This window comes from Aptenodytes patagonicus, chromosome 9, assembly GCF_965638725.1.
Source record: "Aptenodytes patagonicus chromosome 9, bAptPat1.pri.cur, whole genome shotgun sequence".
Classification (NCBI taxonomy): domain Eukaryota; kingdom Metazoa; phylum Chordata; class Aves; order Sphenisciformes; family Spheniscidae; genus Aptenodytes; species Aptenodytes patagonicus.
In genome coordinates, this window is record NC_134957.1 from 10000001 (window position 1) to 10021065 (window position 21065).

Sequence of the window (21065 nt, forward strand, 5' to 3'; positions counted from 1 at the left end):
GATTACACCACTTACTTATCCTTTTCGCTGAGTTCAGTTAATAGTTTCCTGAACTGTTTGTGAGAACTTCAGTTAATTGAAACCTGTTCTGAAGATCTGACACGTTCAGAGGCTCTGAATTTCTAAGAGGATCCCTTTCCTGCCTCTGAATTTTCTTGCGCTTGAAGAGGAGACTTGCTGTGAGGTTTAATACCTGCCTATGGAGTCCTGTCCCCTGCTAGTGTCCGTCCCCAGCAGCTGCTGTTCGCAGCAGACCGCATCTTTCCTGGTTCTTTGTGCTCTGGCAAATCCCCAGCCCGTTACTGTCCATTTTCTTCAAACAAGTAACACTGCTTCTCTCTCTTTACTCCTAGAAATTCAGTAGAGTTTAAGTCATAAATTTACATACATACTGACAGATCTGCTTAAGTTTCAGTGTTTTAATTATGCCATTTTTAAAAGTATTATCTGTCATCTGTCCTTCTCGTGGAACCGTAATGAATATTACTGACTGGCTAGGTGGCCTTTTCAGGGGCTTTTGGTGTTTTACTTATGTCCAGAAGCAACTCATCTACCTCGAGTAAAACTGACTCCTGTACTGTGAACTCCCTGGAGCAGGGTCTGTGTTCGTACATGCTTCTACATCCCCTGTTAAAAAATAAAAGCTAAGATTAATACAGCAGTATGCAGAAGCTGCAAAATCAGTGTTAAACAGCGTTTAACAGCCTGCTCCTTTGAGTTTTGTTTTACACACAACAGTTTAAATGTAAGAGATCCATGCAAACACCAATCTCTTTCTGTGCTGAAGTTGCACCCTCAAGAGTAGAGGGAGAGGGAAGCGGGAGACGTAGGCCATAACTTCAGTAAACATGGGTGTGCTTGCACTGACTCTCTCCTGTGTCAGCTGGAGAAATGTGCTTTGGTTAACGCCAGCATAAGCTACGTGGCAAACTTGTTGGAAAAGAGTAAGTGGAATTGGTCAAAATGCAAAGGTTGAACGAGGAGCCCCGAGGTCTTTTTAAGTCTCATTCTTTTCAGTGATCTTTTTGTTAATTGCCAATACAACAGAATTGAGGCGTACTTAATAAATCTGCAGCTGATATGAAATGGGAGGAACTGCAAGCATCTTGGAAGCCTGAAGTTATTTTGATTACTAGAACGATAACCTAGAAAATTACAAGTACAAAGTATGGTGTTTAGGTAGTCAGCTTATCATAAGGAATGACTGGGTTTAGTAGCGGTCCTTTAGAAAAATGTCTGCCAAGGGGTGGATAGAGACTGCGAGTAGAAGTCATCAGCGTTGCACTGTTTCCAGAAAAAGGCAGATAAAAATCCAAAAAGGATTTATATACAGGGTATAGCATCTAAATCGCAGAAAACAATCTTTCTTTTATTGGTGCTTTATTCTTTATTTCACTGGTGGTTAAGACATGGAGTAAGGGTTCAGGTTGAAGTAGGGAATGTTGAAGTTAGGTGATAAAATCTGTAATGATGAGGATAGTGAAACTGTGGTGCGGATGCCTGGGGAGTTTATGGAGCTCCATCATTGGAGATGTAGCCGCACAAAATAGACAGGCTTATTCATTAACGTCACGTGTAGTTCATTTTTACCAGGAGTTAGATGACTAGGTGATCTCTTCAGGTCCCATCTACCTGATATAATTGTCATTCCATGAATAGTATAAAAATACTTTATAGAAATTGAATGAAAGTAAGTTACACTTTTTGAGTTTCATAGCTAGTTTTACAAATATATTTTATTTCAATGTTTACATTGGCCCTTCTTCTTTACATGCTAGCTGTCACCAGGGTGGAATTTTGACTGTGTAACTGTGCAGTTCTTACATGGCCAAACCCCTCATTTTACTGAAGAATTAGACCTGTGCCTACGTAATATAGTAGAAACTCACTGCAAAATTCTTGTAGTAATGTTGTCATATTACAACAAAACTGAAGCACAGCTGCCAATATTTTACAACGAGACTGAAGAACGTGCTATGAATGGGGTAGAATGAGGTGATCGTTTGTTACCCAGCACAAGGGAAACGATGCTGTAGACTGCCTGAGGAATAAGTCTGGCAGACGTCCACACTGATTTGTGTGAAAGTGAATGTAATCATGTCCAAATTGACCTGCAGAATCTCACTGTTGGTTGTATTTCTTTAGCTACAGGATTACACAAACATGTGAGAGAATACACCTGATCTTTGAGGAGCTGTAGAGCAGAGGTGGTAGACATGACCTGCTTTATCACCTCTTCTGCCCTCCTCCTTCCACCCCCAAAGGACTGCATACTTGATTAAGTTACTCAATAGCATCAGAGAATATATTGTCAAAATACATACCAGCATGCTTTCGATGAAAAAACATGGCTGAGTTTTGGGCAAAGCATCTTTTTTCTTTGGGTTTTTTTGGGGGATTGGGTTGGGTTTGGTGTTGGTTTTTCTGTTGTGGTTTGTTGGTTGGGGTTTTTTTTGGTGTGTGTGTGTGTGTGTAGTCCTGATTTTGCCAATTTAGCCCTGAAACTGAAATAATCTCATAGGCGAGGCTTGGAAAGCAAGTTGAATCTTAGGTAATTTATTGCTTCAGTAAAAGAAGAAAAAGCAGTGTGAAAATATTAAAAATAAAAGCTTAGTTAATTATTTCAAGTGTATCGAGGGGAGCACTTCTAGTAATCAGAGAAAAATACTGATTATGCAAAACTAAGGATTTTACGTCGAAGTATGAAGAAATGTCATTCTACCCGTCAGTGTTTCTCATCTTGCTTTTTTACTCCCTGAGGTTGCCAAAGCTATAGTGTTTTAATCTAACGTGGGTATAAGGAAGAGGAGGGTTTCCCCCCCCAGGTAATTTCTAAAACTAAAAAAAAAACCAAACAAAAAAAAAACCACCTCTTTTGTGTTTTGTTTTTCTACAGGTTATTCTTGTACAGGTAAACCCAGGTGAAACTTTTACAATTACAACTGAAGATGGACACATTCAGTGTATTCAAGGTAAAGGAAAAACTGAAGTACTGAATCCAAATATCTTGATTCTGCAAATATCCCAGAATTACTACCAGTAATTGTTTCTGTAATGTCAAATGTGTTTTTATAAGTTCTGCAATGTAATAAATCAGATTTTTCAGTTTGTATTTAAAGCACAAATGAGGCTGCACTGGGAAATTGCCAAGATTCCCTGCATCTCTGCAGACTTTGCTGCTAATTTATAAAAGGCTGGCATCTCAACTGCTTTTGTAATGATCCTTGAATAACTGTCTTCTCAGAATCCTAACACATGAATTTACACGGGATTTAGTCCACACTAATCTAAACAACTTTAATAGCCGCTGTGTGACCTCACTTTACTGTAAGGTAGTGGCATTAGCAGTCTGCTGATACTGTGGGAAGCATTGCTACCCTCTGTGTGTGGCTACAAACTGCTTTTTACCTTCTGGGTAAGTGACAGAACTGCAAGTCTGAGTCGGGTCAAAATATCTCCTGTAAGTCAAGTTGAATTTATCAGTACTTCCATTTTTGGAATATTTTTCACCATTTCAAATGATATTATATAAAATGTGTCCATTCTGCTTTCATCAAATCCCAGACAGGAATACTTTCTTTCAGCTTGATGTGAAAAATAATGTATTCTTATTTAAAAAAAAAAAATAAATTGGTAGACCAGCTGTCAGCATTAATATGGTGCCAGTGTTGTTGCTACAGACTTTTAACTCTGTCACAAAATAAGAACTAAAATTTCTCTATGCTGATTTTTGTACAATTAAAGAAAAACTGTTGGCTGCGTAAGCGTGGGGGTTGGGATAAATCTAATCTGTGCTTTTTGTAGAATAAACGTACAGCCGTTCTTGCATTCAGCAATATCATCTAAAATTCTGGATGCTTCCTGAAAGTTATTAATTCATACCTAACGTGCATTTTGAACGTGGAAATGAGTTATCCATCGGTGACATAAATGGCATTATTTTTCTTGATGGAAACTTGGTACAGTCACTTTTTTATTTTTTAAACTCGTAGTCCTGATTACTTAAGTTTCTCTCCTAACTGGCTTTTTAACTGGGTGGTTTAAGCCTTGCTTCTAAATCCACTTGTCTAAAAGTAGTTCCATAAATACAGAGTTGGATGCAGTTGCTGGCTTTTCAGGCACCAAAGGGAGCCACCACCTTTGGGGAAAAAAGGTGGAAAAAAGAGTTTGTAAAAGCCTCGTTTGTTAAAAAGTGGCACCTTGTTACTTCTCAGGTCCAGCACATGTTCCTATGATGTCACCAAATGGTTCTATGCCGCCTATATTTGTGCCTCCCGGTTATGTATCTCAGGTAAACTTGAATTTATTCTTACATTTCAGTATGTTTGTGGGTGTGGCTTTTTACAATAAGGTTACTGATTATTTTATCTGGAACAGCTGTTAAAAGTGGTTCTCATTTTTTCCATTGAACTTACCAACTATTTAACTTTATTGTAGGCTCTATCACCTTTTGTTCACTTAGTAAAATTTGATCTTGTTTCCGGGATTTTTTTAATACTGGAACTAGGCAGTAAAAGATTACTTTTCGTAAGATAGTAGATGGCTCTGAATTGGCTGTCTGTTGAGCTCCATTAACAGGATCCACGTCTTGGTTTTTCTTCAGTCCTGTTTTCAAGGTGAGAGTAGGTGCCCGGGTCGTGTGAACAGTCACAGCTGACTGCAGCCTGCTAAGTGTCAGAGGACTGATGAGTGTAGACGGTGCTCAGCTCTGCTAGAAACGGTCTGATGGGAACGTAGCTGGGCGCAGCATCCGAACTGAACGTGTCTCTCGCACACTGTGGAGATGAGGCTCGTATTTCTATTCTAATATAACTCTTTATCAAAGTTTTCAATGCCCCTTTCTTTACCAGCTCTGATCTCCTTAACATTCAGCAAAACACTCTACTGTTACAGCAGAAGTGTGAAGAGGAGTGTTAATGCTAGTGACGTGTGCCTATGAAATGAGCAGGACTCTGGGCTTCTCTCCCAGCTTTACTTTTCCGTTCCCACTGATTTTTCCACTCCTCTGCTTTGTTAAGTCATAGCAGATCAGACCTGCGTGTGGTATTTGAACTTTGTTATCAGAGATGTTTGAAGTTACCAGTTTGATTTACTTTTAAATGAATGCATTTTTAAAGGGAAGCAAGTAAAAACAAATGTTTAAATGGGATAGGCTAGGTTTCTCATTTTCTAGTGATGTTCAGAATTAGGAGTTTTCTGAGCAGGCTTGAAAACCTTGTAACTGTATGTTCTTGAGTTCCCCAGGCAGTTGTCTCTTTGCATACAGCTGCCTCTGCAGTTTGTGCTTCTGCTATTATAAGTAGGTACTTTCATGCAGACCCCAAAGAAAGATCCCCCAGATAATTTATGCGTCAATATGAAATTGAGTCTTCAGTGCTAACGGTATGCAAAGCACTGGCAAATGCTGAGGCGTAGAAACTGAAAAATACATTTGTTCTGTGTTTGCTGTCACAGGAAACTAGGAGGTTTGGTTTTGCTTTGTTTTCCCTTGGTCATTGTGAACAGGGATAGACACGTTTGAAACCAACTTTAAATCAGAGCTTGAGTGACTTACACTGATCTTGTCAGCAGATGAGACTTTAACTTTCTGTTCCCAAAACTGTCTGGCGGAGCCCAGAGATAAGTCGTGTTGGTTTCTGCCTGAGTGGAATGAAGCAATTCAGTAGTGGATAATGGGGACGTAGCAACTTCAGACTGTAAAATAATGTAGAAGTCTTATTATATTAATGTATCCCTTCTACCCGAAACTGTGCCATGTGTTCTTGCTTGATGTATACATAAAATAGAGTTAACATAGCCATCAAAATCTGCTATGAGTTTTGACTTGTATATAGCGTGTTATAATATTATGCAGCGTAATGTAGTTCAAGTGGTGTATTTAGTTCTTTTGATGAACCAGAAAGCCCCCCACGTTGTTTCTAGAACAAAGTTGTATTCAGTGTAAGCTTAGTCTTAAGTGACTTCTCCTTGTCATTTTTTTTCTTCTATTTAAAGTCTGTTAAGAATTGCTGACTCTGAGGTCACCTCACAGGTGAACTTTGTCATAGCAATTTGTGAGTGGACACATTCTATTTCCCTTCAGAAGAATAATTTCTCATTAGTTTGCTCTATCTTTTGCTGAGGAGCTTTTCAAAATGTACTTTTGGAGTAAGCAATATTTCAACATCCGTAATGCCTTCTCGGCCAACTGGGAAACGCTACAGTGATTCCTTATAGCCAAACTAAACACGCTTTAGGAGGGGATCTTGAAGGAACTAACAGGATAAAACATATGGCCTGCTTTTGTGTAAGTGCTTTCTTCAAATGCCTGAAAATATAAATTGTGTATATTTTTGGTAACAGAGGACTACGTAAATAAGTTGAAATCTTCTAAGAGCAGTTTTTATTTTGTATGATTTACTTTACAGATTGCATTAAAAATAAATTTTTTTTATTTGCATCTCAGTGTTGTACGCCAGCCCGCAGCTGGAACGCGCCCCCCGCTTGCATCCTTGTGACCGATATTTTCTGCTGACTACATGGTCATCTCTGTTAGTACTAAAGCACTGTAAGGCCCTGCCTAATAGCATTTGTGATCCGCATTCTTAAATGCAACTTGGAGGAGATGACCAGTGTAGGAGGAAGGAAGCATAAAGCTGCTGACTAATTTTAAACCAATCTGAGAAAAATGCCTGGTTTTCCCACTGAGACTTGATTAATTTTGGAGTGTCAGTTTGCCTTTAATATTGAACATTTTTCTATCATTGATTTTTTTTTTCCCCCAATTACATGGCTCATACCTGTTTAATTTTTTGTTTGAGGGAGAGGAGAAAACAATTGATTCGTTGTCTGCCTTTAAATAGGATTTAATACAATCTAGTTTACTTCTGAGTCAGACTTCACATTAGATACAGTCTGAATTTTATGCCAGTGGACTTCCATATTGTGGCAGGAGAAACAAACTGGAATATGACCAGGGGATTTCTCTGATGGTCAACTCGGAAGCCTTTGACCCCGTCAGAACTGTAGGTGCTGAAAACGTAATCCCTCAGATAAGCAAAATGGAACGTAACCACAGAGTGACAAGGAATCAGCGTAGATGTCCTCTGTCTGCCTAGGGAACCCTACCTGGAGAAAGGACCCTGTAAACCTCAGCCTCTGGTTGTCTGTTCCAGGTGTCTTAAAGATGAGACTAAACTGGGCATTGTTTTACTTCCGTGTCATCATTGTTTAATACGTCTTTTTGTGAATCCTACTCTGGTGTTATTTCTTGACCTGGTCTTCTAAAATCCTATGTTCTGTCCGAAGTCTCTTCTCAGTTTTAAGATTTAGAGAAGTGTTATTGTAGAAAACCGTAATGTATTTTAAATTTACCGTAGGAAAAGCAATTGAGATATTAGTGTATTTCACGTTGGCAGAATTAGACTCCAGAAGGAGCCTATATATTGCCAGTTTAGGACACAGGCTTAAAAGTGTGCGTGTGCATGCATATGCATGCACTGTCTTAGCATCTTTTTATCCTAGGGCTCAGAGGCGCAGGCAGGTTCTTTGTCTGAATTCTCTTAGCCTGTGGCAAACATGAAATGTTCTGACATTTGCGTTGGGTCGGATCATAGTACAAGGCAGCAGAGCTGACTTGTGTAATACGTTGTGCTTGCCATAGGCTAAGAACGTGTATGCAGACGTGTACCACAAACCAGATGACATGCAGTGACTTGTACGTACGATAGCGCTGTCAGTCGGGATGTGGTCTAAAGCAGTTCTTCTAACTGTAATTACAAGCAGACTGGGAATTACACCCTGATCGATTCACGTTACTTGTTTAAAAGAATATATACGTTATTCATAAATTATAGATTGCTTAGCACTTTAGCGTGTGAGGTTCAGCTTCTTAAAACTGACTGCCTCAAACTCCAGTTTCTTCCAGTAACGTATGCTGGGTTTCCACTGGAGTTCGTTTCGGTGTGCATATATATCCCTGACTGTCAGATTGCGGGTATAAACTTAAGCATAGGGGTTCTGTATTAAATGTACAATATTTACAAGATTGTTTTTGTGCTGACGGTTCATTTCTTGTGTTGCGTGACAGGTGGTGGAAGAAAATGGAGTTCGCAAAGTGGTGGTATTGCCACACTCGGCTGAATTCCATCCTTCCATGCATCCTCCTCCTCCTCCTCCTCCCCATGTGCCACATTACATGCATCACCACCATGCTTTGCTTCCCCACCCACCTCACCCAGTGTACCCTCCGGTTCCTGGGACAGGAGAGCTACCACCACAGTTCATTCACCAGCATCCACCACCGCACGTTTTTCAAGAACAAGGTGAGAGCGCGGGTGATGTTTAAATACACGAGAAGGCCTTTCACTCAGTGCGTCCAGATTGAGACGGCCGAGTTCTGCCGGTAGCTCTTTCACACGTTTCTGTGATTTTGGTGCTAGTTACTAGACTCCCTGAGCCTTAGTTGTGTTTATGGGGTATCTTAAAATACACTGAAGGCACTCTGCATGTGCAAAGTATGATTGTATAAAGTTTAAATCTTCAGCTGTTCTGTTTTTAAAGATTTAATGCAAAAGCAGTAACTTAGAAGTGTTCTAATACTGTGTATATTTTTCATGGTTCCTTACTTTTGTTACTGTAAATGCCACAATGATTGCTTCTACCTTTCTCTAAAATTGTGCTCTCCAAAACTGCTGTGTTTTGTCACAGCCTTGGCATGAAGCTTTTTGGAAATGCATTTAATTTGATACGTGAATGTATTTTTTTGGCTAGACAGAGTCCAAATACGACTGGCAAGAAAATAAAAAAAAACATACATAAACCAAAAACCATAGTAATCCATGTTGGAGGGTGAAGTGCAAGTCCACTTTATATGTAAAAACTGAATGAAGCAATACTTCAGTGGAGGACTGGGATCACTGCTGAATTAAACCAGGCTGTAAGCCTTGTTATATAAACAAGCGTTTAACACAAAGAAATTAGACTATGTAAGACCATTCACTCTCTCTGAAGCTTAAATTGGTAATTAAGCTATTTCGGCTTATGTCTAGGGTAAAATATTCAGTAGCACCCGAGCTATGTTTTAAAAAGTTAGTTTTGGTCCTGAACTTGCTTACGCTTTTTTGAAAATGTGACTGTATGGCTATATGAGGGAGGAAGGGCAACTGTAAGGCATAATCTTGAGCAGCTAACAAAAGAGAAAGGCCTGAAGAATTACATTTTTAAAAAAACAAACAAACAAACCCAAACCCTGAACTCAGCAACTGATCAAAAATAATGTTTAAGGAAAAAGAAAATCAGCAATTTGGATATGGGTTAAATAGGAAAAATGGAAATTTGCTTGCAGATATTTTGTGTATCTTACTGTAGCATCTAACTAATGTTGACAACGTTTCAAAACCAGAATTAAACCTCCAGGCACATTCTTCTCCTGCTGCCTGATCTTTATGCTCGTGGACTGATCTGAGCCCAGTCCATAAGCCCTTTGTCAGGTGAGGTTCCTAAAGCCTAGCGAAGCTCTGCCAGTCAGCAGCGCGCTACGCGCGCGTTTCTTGTCTGTTGCTCTGCTGCCCAGAGACACCCGAGTGTCAGCCGTGAAACTCCGCGGGACTTCACAGATGCAGCAAGCCGAAGTGATGCGAGCCATGCAGCTCCATGCAGCTACAGACTGACAAAGCAAGCACAGTGAAGTTCCAGGGGTTTTCAAGCCCTGGTTCTACTGTAGTTATTCTTCTAACTTCTAGAGTGTTTCTCAGATGTCACATAAATTGTACTGAATAATGAAAAGTCCTCCTTTCTTTGTAGAACCTCGTTCTCATGGAAGGACAAACTTCATTCAGCGAGATGAAAGGAGTCTCAAAATGCAAGAACACCTGAAGAAAAGACTAAAAGACAGACAAGCTAGTGGTCATACTAACAATAAACTTAACAGTCCTCCATCTTCACCACATAAAGTTGTTAATTCTTCCAATGCAACGATTCAGAATGGAAATGGAAAGGGACAGCAAGGGGCAGGAGGACCACTAAAGCAGAAGCAGATAGGAAAAACAAAGGGCAGTCCAGATGCAGAGATGGGAGGTAGGTTGCATTGAAAGGGTAAAAAAAAAATCTAGATTCTTTTGTAACAGAAGATGCTGTAAGTTCATTGCAAAATAGTTTCTGAAAAAACTGAGTTTGTAAATTTCTTTGGCTGTTCAGGGTTAGAGAAAGCCTGAAATACTTTTCATTATGTTTAGCTTTTTTTCCCTGTAGAAATCATAGTAATGTCAAGTTTGTTCATTTGAGATTTATCAAATAAGGTCTTCAGGAAGATTTAATTTCAAACCTTTTGTTTACTTCTCTGCCTTTTCTGACCCGGGACTGATCAATATTCCAAGTGAGGATGACCTGTGGGTGCTTACATAAAAGACTTCTGGTGTCATTCCTTGTGGTACTTTTCAGATAACTAGGAGTTACTTAAAACTTCAAGAAATAGGAAGGTTTGAGCAACTGTCCGTACAGGTTGCTGTTTGATCAGCTGTAATTTCAGTTCAGTGCATTATTTTGCTCAAATGAATGTTTGAGCTTTTTAACAGCTTATGGCTATTCACTTGCATATACTGAAATACCTTGTGTACAGTATCTTTCTCTTTCCTGTTGGTTTGAAACGGTGTCGCTGAAATGCAGACAGTTTCTTATCACGATTCCTTAAATGATTTGTGTATCTCTTAGTGTGGGGGGTGTGTGTGTCTTCAGTTAAGTGGTCTTGTTAGGCTGCAACGTCTAGTCCTCATCTGTGTCACTGTTGTATTTAACTCTTCGGTTAGAGAAAGGAAAGAGAAATCTGACTTTGCATCTTGGGAAGTAAGTAGAGGTGGAAGCTTTTATCCAACTTGTTTCAAGGACGAAAAATACACTCCATTAAAGATTTTGTCTTAATACAAATTGGGGGGGGGGGGGGAGTTTGTGGGCAGAATAGTATCCTGATTTGTTCGACATGGACAATTGTAAAGACAGGATTCCATTTACAGATGTAACCCTTTACAGATGTAACCCTTTTGGTACCTGTAGGTATTTTTAATGTGCAGTTTTGATCAGGCTTCTTCCCAATTATGCCTAGACCAAGTGTTTTGCAATAGGAATTCAAGGAAAGCACATATAATAGAGAGATAAGATCTTATTGTCATTTTTTTAACACCTTTCATTTTTGGAGGAATGTTTTTGTGTTGTCAAAGAAAACCCATTTATGCTCGGATTACGAAAATATACCCTTTGTGCAGGATGTACTAAAAGGGTTTTTGTAACACTGTTAGTTTTGGATAGTTCATGTTTCTACCCCTCACACAGCCAAAACAAACAGGGGAAATGAACTTTGCACAATAAGTACTATTGTTAAACTCTTAATGAGGCAAACTCCATCTTGTGGTGGCATTTTTGTAACAGACTGGTTTACCCTTGGGGTTTTCGGTAATGGGTTTTGTATTTGAAATTTCAGAGTCTGACACGGAATCCAAGAAATGTGATAGTCACTTGAGCATTGGCAAGCCAGTCGTAAGTATTATCCTTAAAATACCATTCTTTTCTGTGCATATACTTTCTATAAAATAACATGTGTCTTACTGATCTCCCTTTTTCTTTTTTCTTAATGGTTTATTTTTTTAATAGAGAAAATAAGTTTTAGTTGTCAGAGTTTATAGCTGGGAAAGGGCAACCATGCTATGGAAACCCATTGTTTCTCAACTTTCTGAAACTGTCTGGCTGACTCAGTTTCCCAGAGTCAGAATATATCCACTGTTGAAGTTGTCTAGTGTATGTGAGGGCTTTAATACCTTGCAAACCAAGGGCCTGCTAAACTAATGGAAGTCTGTCCACTCTTGGAACCGTCCTTCGTTCAGCATAGAGGATTTAAGAATATTTGGAATAGAGTTTACAAAAATAGATCATCTTTTTTATGTTATGTTATGTTTAGAAATTGGAGCAAATATTTGAGTATTTACAGACTTACTTAGGAAGTTGGAGTCTGGTGACGTTAATTTAAATGTCTAAAGGCTGAAACTGCACTGATATTTTTGATCTTGAGCATGCCTAATGAAACTCTTCTTTGCATTATCTACACAGTAAGCATGGGTTGTATTCTTTTGCTCCAACTTTTTAGCTATTCTTTGTTACGATAGTATTTTTTTCATTGCTGCTTCTGATGTCTGTACTTCATGCTAACAGAAGGCTGTGTTGACTTTGTCAGAGAAAATTTGGAGTATGGGAATTAAGCAGCAAAAAACTTAGACCAAAAATTTTAGTCGTGAGCACTTAAAATCAGAGCCTCTTGCTATCCTGTAGGTTAGTGGTTAAATATTAAGATTATGTGAGGGAGTTGTAGTGGCGTTAGAAAGTTAGGCCATCTGACTGTGCCTAAATAGAGATCTGGTGTCGGTGTTCAAGACTCCAAATCTGAACATTTGCTCCAAATGAGTGATGCAGACAGTGCAGGTGAAATAGAAATTTTATCTTCATACACTGAGACAACGTAGTGTGTCTGTACGTTTGTTTAGTGTTTGGAGGGAAATCCTTCAATGTGATACTTTAGAAATGAAAAGAGGAAATGATTTACATTCAAATAATGACTCAATATTTCCACTACAAAGGTAAAGAATTCCTCCAGTGAGGAGCTTCATAGGCAAACTAGCGACGCCATGTTATTGACTAATATACCTTTTATTACAGAAAGCAAACTTACTTGCATTATTTATGCTTTTAATAGGTTTCTGATATACAAGCAAGATCAGCCGTTCTGTCCTGGAATCTCCCAGTTAGTTCACAGAATGGAGAGAGCCATAGTCATAGTCCAGCAGCATTTACATTTGAAGTAGCAATATCCAACAGTGGTAAAAATGGAAAATTTAAATCTGTCTATGTGTAAGTTTAGTTTCTTCATTTAAGCACAATACCGATGTTTAAAAACATTAACCAATCAGCAATCTCTCTATCAGGAGCTGTTTGTTGACTTGCAGACCTACCTACTTCACATGAAATAAATTTTAAGTAATATCACTAAGAGTTACATGGACAATGGAAAACGTGAAAATTAAATGTGCGCTACATGGTTTTGCTTTTCAATAAGCTTTTGTCCTTTAAAGTATAAGGAAGAGCTGTAACTCTTTTTTTTTTTTTTTTTTTTTTTTCCCCCCTCCTCCCCTTTCCTTTTCACAGTGGGGAAGAATTAACAATTACACTTCCTGATCTCCGACCAGCAACTGATTATCATGCCAGGTATGTTGCTGGGAATGAAATACTTAACGCTTTTGTTAATATGTTAATTACAAAATTCTTGTGGCTTCATGAAAAAGGTGTGCTCACGAACAGCTTGAGGAATATTCTGCAAAAATATCATAGCTATGGACACTACTGTTGCTATCTAAATTCACACTTACCTTCTAATTTCATAAAAATGTCACCTCATTTTCTTCCCTACTATCTTCTCTGTCTCTTCGTGTTTCTCAAATACAAACTTTAAGTTATCCTCTGGTATTTTTTTAGAACAACAAGATTGGACTCAGTGAAAGAGATTGTTGTAGGCTGAAGGCAGCGGTAAATAAAATAATTTAGCCTTGAACATGCAGTTCTGACTTGTCAGCTTGATTTGTAAAGTTGCTTCTCTAAACTGCAAGCTTCTGTAGCAGTGCAAGAAGGGAAGTGGAAACTGGTTGAAATGGGGAGAAGTTAGATGCTGCCTTACAAGGGAACAAGACGTGACATTCAAGAATTGCCACGCAGAGTAAATAATACTGGAGAAGGTGTTTAACCGGTCAGGAAAAAGACAAGCTGGTTAAACAAACCGGGAGAACACTGTGATCCAGTAGCAGAAGCGAGAGCCTCAATGCTTGGGCACAGGAGGAGACCAGCTCTAAGACCTACTGAAGCAAACTCCTATTCTTAAACTGCAGGAGAGTTCTGAGGGTGTTAAATACTCGGCACAGCTCCGCTTGCACAGTGTAGCATAGCGTGTGTTTGGTTCGTGGTGTTGCTCTCCATACAGGCCAGCTTTCTTTACCTACAGCTCACTTGATGAGACCGACACTATTTCTGAAAAATTAGTCAAGTCATTGCTCTTCAAAAACAAACGTAAATGAGCATGACTGTTCTAGAGATTCTGTCCCACTTGAACAGTTACACCAATAAACGTGGCTTTACAGCCAACTTAGCCCATTTTAGTATCTGTACTCTTGCCCAAGTAAGCGTTGTTGTATTTGAATCTCAAGGTCTTTTCAGCAAAGGTTAATTTCAAGTCAAGTCAGGTATTCTGTTACCATTTGGTAACACTCGCTGTAGTTTTCATCATGCCTCCCACGTGTATTTCATCACTGAAGTATCTCCACTGTGATAGATAGTAATTGTAAAGTACATGAAGGATGCCAAATGGAGTCTTCAAGATCAGTAAGTGTACCCATGTGATCTCCATCACACTACTCTGTCAGCATGCCCCCGTCTCCCTCAACGCAGGACGGATAGTAGTGTCTCTTATGATGTGGGCAGCCGTTACTAGGGCCTGGAGTGATGTCATAAACTCGCTTTTTGTTGTTTCTTCCTGAACGAAAAAGCATGAAATTGTTGTCTTTTAGACTCAATGATCTGAAAGAAGAGTGATTGGGCACTTGTTTCCTATAACGTGAGCAGGCTGGGCTTGTGGCTGTAACCACTGCTAGTGATTAAATGCATTTCTAAAGCTGACAACTCTTTCCTTAAATTTTCAGGTGCTGATGCAATAGCACCCTAATTAATTGTCCTTTGTTCAGAGTTTCAGCGACCAGCAGTTCCATAAAAGAATCCATTTCAGAATTAGTGAGTTTCACTACAGAAAGTTGTGAGCCAGACTGTCCAGCTGCACCGAAGCTAATTAACAGAACCAAAACCAGCCTGAGTTTGCAGTGGAAGGTAAGCACGCTGATGTATTCGTGTCTGGTATGTTTAAATTAGCTTCGTCAGTAATTTCGTGTGTACTTTAGGTGTTAGCTTTTAAGTTGCTCAGTTAAGACTGATAATTGAAACCGTGATTGTTTCTTCCTCTTTCTTCTGCTGCTTACTTAGTTTCTTGCATATGGCTTTAGCGTGCTAGAGTCGGTAGCAGGTCTCTCCAAGTGTGAACTACTCGGTAGGAGAGTTCTCTTCTGAACTGGCAGCATAGGGAAGAACAGAGCATTTATATTTTCACTTGGGGGTTCCTGAATGATAATTAGCTATAACTTAACATTATAATTCAGAGTTCTCATAGTTACTCTGACCAACTCATAGTGAATTTCTTTGGCTAGTTTGTAGATTTAACTTTTTGAATCTGGCTTTTGACTATATACAGTATCTGTGAAGACTTGTTGGTAACCATGTTTTCTTGTCTTTTCATGTTTTTTCTTATGACTCCGCTTATACCTGGAAAACGGTTTATGGCTAAATGACTTTAATTAGTTAAATTATTTGTATAATCTCTACTCAGAAAGTAAAGGTTGTTCCCAATTTGTATGTCATAACAAGCACAAATGTTGCCTGTCTGAACGCTTACGTTGCTCAGACAGTTGGTGAACACACAGTGCGAGGACACAAGCAAAAAAGCTGTAAGGATATCATTTGCATCATTCATAAAATAAAACCAATCGTAAGTTCGTATTCTAAACTATCAGAATTAGCAGAAGTAGTACAGCAGCCTGGAGAGCCGTCAGGAACGAGGAATTAAACTAGTTCAACGAGCTGCTAGTTTTTTTTACCCTTTCTGAGTCACTTTGCTGAATACGTGTGTCTGTGCCCACAGTGCAGTTTCAGATTATCACAAGTGTGTGTGTGGAGGAAGAGGGCTGTTCTGTGTGCCTACCGCAGATTCCTTTCAGCTCTACGTTAAATATTTTGCTTTAAAAGGAAGTTGGAACATTTTATATTCAATTGTTAACGTGTTGGATTTTTTTAATGTGCAAAAATATTTATAAAGTACAACCATTTGATTTTAACTTTTTCATTGTTTCTTTATTTTCAGTCCTCAAATGACAATGGTTCCAAAATAACTAATTTTCTTTTAGAATGGGATGAGGTAAGACCTTTTCTGGTGCAAAAAAAATCATAATGACATCTGTAGACCAATTATACTTAAAAATACTTTTTGCTTAGATACATCAGCTATTTTCAGTGCAACTGTCCAGACAGTTTTAAAGGGACAAGCCAATTAAAAAGCCTGAACCAAATGACTAGTATTGCAGCAATTCAAGTAGACGATCCTTTCAGATCCTCTGAGAGGACAGTGCAAAAGTCCCTCATTTGGTCCTTGTCACTCAGAGCATCATTAATTCCTGGGCTCGGTTTAAACGGATGAGCATTCGGCTTGTGTCTTCAGTAGCTGTCACAAATATCACTCAGCTCTTGAACTTCTTACTGAAATGTATTCCAAAGTGACAAAAAACTTCAAAAATGTGTTTTGTTTTCAACTGCGGTTATTTATTACCATTTTGTCAAATCTACAGTGCCAAAAAATAAAGATACCTCAGTCAAAATGTGGTTTTATTATCAAGAATGCTCAGGATTACTATCGGCATACTCAGTATGACCGTGATGACATTAGCTTTTTACATTCTTTAGGCTTACTCATTTTTTTTTAATTATTATTAAATTAGTGAAAGGAAATTTAGGAAAATTCAGAGTGAAGAAGTTGACCTTAGCAGGGAGCATACAGTCGCCATGCAAAAAGTTACTCAGGCTGTTCTCACTTTTTTAAAGGGGAAGAATGGACCCTTCAAAGAATGCTACTACGGGCACCTGAAGCAGTATAAACTTACCAAACTCTCTCCTTCTACAAAATATTCGCTCAGATTAGCTGCTAAAAATGATATTGGAATGAGGTAATGAACACAATGTATCATATCACTTACTTTCTCATCAGCTACGTCTGCTGCTGTTAATATTTTTATTTTTTTTTAAATATTTTTCCAGTGGGTTCAGCGAGACAGTGACGTACTACACAGCGGGAATTGTCCCACCAGCCCCATCACCCCCAGTGCTTGTTGAAGCGGGAGTGACCTGGCTGTCAGTCAAGTGGAGCCCACCTAACGGGGTGTCTTCAGACGACTCTCTCACTTACAGTTTAGACATGGAAGAAGAAGGTTCTGTAAGTGCTGGGTTTTGTTATATGCGCAAAAGCCTGATAGGCAGTAGTGCTTAAATAAAAAAATTAACTTTCAAATGAAATGCTGCAAAATACTGCAACGGTTGGCAAGTATTGCGTGTGTTAGTGAAACAAAGATGAAGTTCAAGCTAAAAAAAAATTTGCTGGATCTGATCTGGCTTTTGTTGTATCGTGGAAAATCGGTGACTGCGTTTTGTTCTTATTTTCCCTCCTTTGCAGGGTTATGGTTTCCAACCACAGTACAATGGAGATGAACTCTCGTGCACTTTAAGAAATCTTAGGAGGAGTACATCCTATAAGTTTAGGGTTTGTACTATGTTTTGTTTCTGATTTAATTATGACTCTATCCTTTTCTGGAGTTTTAGCATTTCCATACAGCTAAGACACTTTCTGTGGAGACAGCAGAAAATTACCTGCAGTACTTTTGTTGTTATAATAGTTTTTGGTGGAATTGTAATACAAATCAGATCTTTTGCACTAGCTAATTCTGTTTTCTTTTAAATTGTTGTCTTTTCTGTTGTGGGGTGGTTTTTGTTTTGTTTTGTTTTTCCCCATGGAAGAACATTATAAATCAGCAGGATATTACTTGTCATTAAATCAAGCATTTATTATATATTCCATTCATTCCTGAAACAGCTCTTTGCCTACAACAGCGAAGGAAAAAGCAGTCCCAGTGAGGTGGTAGAACACAGCACCGATCCTGACAAACCTGGACCACCAAGTAAACCAACCGTAAAGGGCAAGATCCATTCGCACAGCGTGAAAGTTACGTGGGGTAGGTTACCTTTTGTTACCGCCGTATTTGAGTGCTGCTTACTCGTACAGCCGCTCAGTAACGCAGATTAAAACACAGAGGCAAACTCGGGCTAATTATATGTCTCTGCAGATATCGCTATGGCAGGAGAAATACTTAGCGTTACCAAAAAATTGCAACTCGGTTTGTTTTGGGGCTGTAGCACAAAAGTAGGAGTTTTCTTCATTCATTTTAGAGAAGCATTCAATGCTATTGGCTGTTGTAACAGCCTCTAGATTTATTGTGGTGCTTAAATAATTTTCATGTGCTCTTAAAATAAAAATAAGAGATGATACCTGAAATTGGCAGTATTTTCCTCATTGCTCTTCTTCCCGGCATAATCGCGCTTAATAATAGAAAAAAACCTATTGTTCTGGAAGACGTATTGTGAACGTACAAGTACACAGCTTTCTGTTTCTGTTTGAATTGAGTTTTCTGCTTGAATATATTCTACAATGAATGGACATCTTCTCTGAAAAAGCTGATAACAAAATAATGCATTGTTTTTTAAATCTTCTATAATTTATTTTAAGATGTTGATTTCTTTCAGAACCACCCAAGGATAATGGAGGATCAGACATTTCTAAATACTTTCTGGAAATCTCAGAAACATCAGTTGGTAGGCAATCATCTTTAAGTACTAACTCAGCTTGTGTGCTGATTCACTACTCGTTCTAGCAATTACTGTTCTGTTGTGACGTGTATATCGCGTTGTACATGTTCTCTGCAGAATGGATCATTCAGATTTGATTCTGTGGCTTGACTGTCTGCTTAATAATTGTGTGAGAGAATTTTCAAGGTTGATTTTTGCAAAAGTTTTGTAGTATAAAGTATCTTTTCTTTCTCCTCAGGAAGTAAATGGGACACGGTATACAGTGGTTCCCAGAGAGAACACGTATGTGATCATCTGAAGCCTGGCACTTCATACAGAATGAGAGTTTATTGTGTCAGTAAAGGTGGTGAAAGCCAGGTGAGAAAAATGAGAATAAATTTGCTTCTGAAATCCATTTCTATTTATGTTTTAGTGAAAAGTTGTTTGGTGTTTCCACTCTAAAATAATGTGTATCACTGCTAGGCTTCTGATGTTATGACTGTTACGACATCAGCTGTTCCTCCTGGACCGTGTCATGCTCCATGCCTGGCAGGCAAAGCTAAGCCCAAGGAAATCACTTTACAGTGGGGTAAGCTCCAGTGTTTCTGAGCAAAATATTTTTCTGATTTTAAATGTCAGAACAAAAATGAAAAATCTGTAGAACTCTTCGGGGGGGGGGGGAATATATATATATACACATATATATATATACACACACACACACATATATATATATATATGTAGTCTGTGTCCCTAGTTGTTTGGTTTTGGGGTTTTTTTGAGAAGACCAAAGCTTGCTAACCACCACTGACTCGGTGATGCACGCATGTGCGACGATGTGGCGAGACTTAAGCAGACATAAATGTCTTCCAGTGAGAAGGCTGGAAGTAATGACTGCCTCGTTACTGACATGTGCTTGGCAATTTAAAAATCAACCCTCCTTTTCTCATTTTTATCTCAGTAAAGGAGATAATCAAAAAGTAATGAAGATACATTGGATTTTGAAGGAAATGTATGGAAAATAGCTGAAAAAGGCTGATGAAGGCCATCTGAAACTAATCGGTATCTGGGGGGAAAAAAGCAAGCTTCATAAAGTGTTTCGGCTCGGATAGATGACAAAAGCCTGCACTCTAACGTTTAGAATTTATCTGATTCAACTTTTAGCTTCAGAAGGCTGATTAGGAACTATTTAAAAGAAAAAGTGCTCTGTGAAATTAATGGGGGGGGGGGAAATGTCTTTTTATTTCATAGGCCCACCTTCTGTAGATGGAGGTTCCGACATTACAGAATATATTATAGAGATGGCAAACTCTGAACAAGATGAACGCAGACAAGTGTATCAGGGTCCAGCATCTGAATACGTAGTAAACAATCTGCTTCCAGGGAGAACATACTGCTTCTGGATACGAGCGGCAAATAAAGTTGGGGTAACTGCTGTGCTAACGGGATCAAATTTTGGGGTTTTTTTACACAAAAGATAGTAATGATACTACTGTCTTACAAGCCTGATGATATTTTGTAGCTTCCGTGTTCTGTCGTAGTTCTGTTGAAGGAGCAAAATTTCTTACAGCGTAAAAAATACGATTCAAAGAAGGTTCAATAAATTCGGGCTGAAGGAAGGACTGAATGTCCCTGACTGAGGGGATGTGCCCTGCCTGTCGCGTTTCTGTCGTTGTTTACTGGATTGCCGTCAGTACCGACGGTAACTAGTCCAAAGGTAGTGCTAGACATTCTCTCACCACTTCCAGTCATTTCTTTGACTGCAGTGTAAACCCTACGTTTCTGGCTGTGAATAACCACTTAATGTTTGTGCCTTAAGAAACCGCCTTATGTTTCACAATTAGCGTAGACTCCGCAGGCCGGTGGTGTGGGAATAGTATTGTGTAGAGAGGGGCGTGTTCAAATAATGCCAGGTTTGAAAAAGGTTGGGATAAATGTTGGCTGCGTAAAAGTCTGCCTGAAACAGTACCCAGCTGCTTCTGGAAGGCAGATCCTGACTACAGGGGAAGGAGGAGTTACAAAACCATAGCAGTGGAGTTAGTGGGAGGATTACAGGGCCAGCTTACAGAGTAAACTACCTGAAAGGAATCTTAAACGGTGCTGTGAAACTAAGCACTGAACTCTTCTATTTATTTCTCTACCTAGTTAAAAATAATTTATTTTCTTCGGCTCATACACTTGCACGTCAGTTTTTGCTCTACTGCTGTTGCTGTATTCACGCAATCGTATTTTCTTGCAGTTTGGCCCTCACTCTGACAAAGCAGAGATCTCTACTGCTCCAGGACCCCCTGATCAATGTTGCAAACCCCTGATAACTTGTAAAAGTGCAACTTGTGTTGTAGTTTCATGGGAGGTAGGTTTTAATGATTTTCGGTAATACACAAATTAATATTTGGCTTTTAGAATTCTAGTGACACATGTATGATACACAGAAATGGAAGAAATAACAAATGTGGGGGTGGAATATTTTGAGCACGTCTCTTCATAGAGGTATACACTGGTTTTGTAAATTTTGCCAGCTATGAGTTTCCATCTTAACTGACTAAATGGGGTGACATTTAATCCTCCTC

The 21065-nt window shown here is 39.0% G+C and overlaps 1 protein-coding gene across 4 annotated transcripts in view; it reads left to right on the forward strand.

Annotated features, from left to right (window-relative positions):
- The window catches only part of LOC143164455 (fibronectin type-III domain-containing protein 3a-like), a 49759-nt gene that overhangs the window by 21106 nt on the left and 7588 nt on the right, over nucleotides 1-21065 (forward strand). For all 4 annotated transcript variants that reach the window (XM_076347081.1, XM_076347082.1, XM_076347084.1 and 1 more), the window contains 18 exons: nucleotides 2897-2972; nucleotides 4215-4291; nucleotides 8069-8303; nucleotides 9784-10056; nucleotides 11453-11508; nucleotides 12716-12870; nucleotides 13165-13224; nucleotides 14748-14886; nucleotides 15971-16024; nucleotides 16705-16826; nucleotides 16918-17092; nucleotides 17330-17416; nucleotides 17747-17885; nucleotides 18454-18522; nucleotides 18755-18873; nucleotides 18979-19084; nucleotides 19747-19922; nucleotides 20735-20848. In XM_076347081.1, coding sequence (XP_076203196.1) covers nucleotides 2897-2972; nucleotides 4215-4291; nucleotides 8069-8303; nucleotides 9784-10056; nucleotides 11453-11508; nucleotides 12716-12870; nucleotides 13165-13224; nucleotides 14748-14886; nucleotides 15971-16024; nucleotides 16705-16826; nucleotides 16918-17092; nucleotides 17330-17416; nucleotides 17747-17885; nucleotides 18454-18522; nucleotides 18755-18873; nucleotides 18979-19084; nucleotides 19747-19922; nucleotides 20735-20848 — 2232 coding nt within the window. The remainder of the gene's footprint in view (nucleotides 1-2896; nucleotides 2973-4214; nucleotides 4292-8068; nucleotides 8304-9783; nucleotides 10057-11452; nucleotides 11509-12715; nucleotides 12871-13164; nucleotides 13225-14747; nucleotides 14887-15970; nucleotides 16025-16704; nucleotides 16827-16917; nucleotides 17093-17329; nucleotides 17417-17746; nucleotides 17886-18453; nucleotides 18523-18754; nucleotides 18874-18978; nucleotides 19085-19746; nucleotides 19923-20734; nucleotides 20849-21065) is intronic.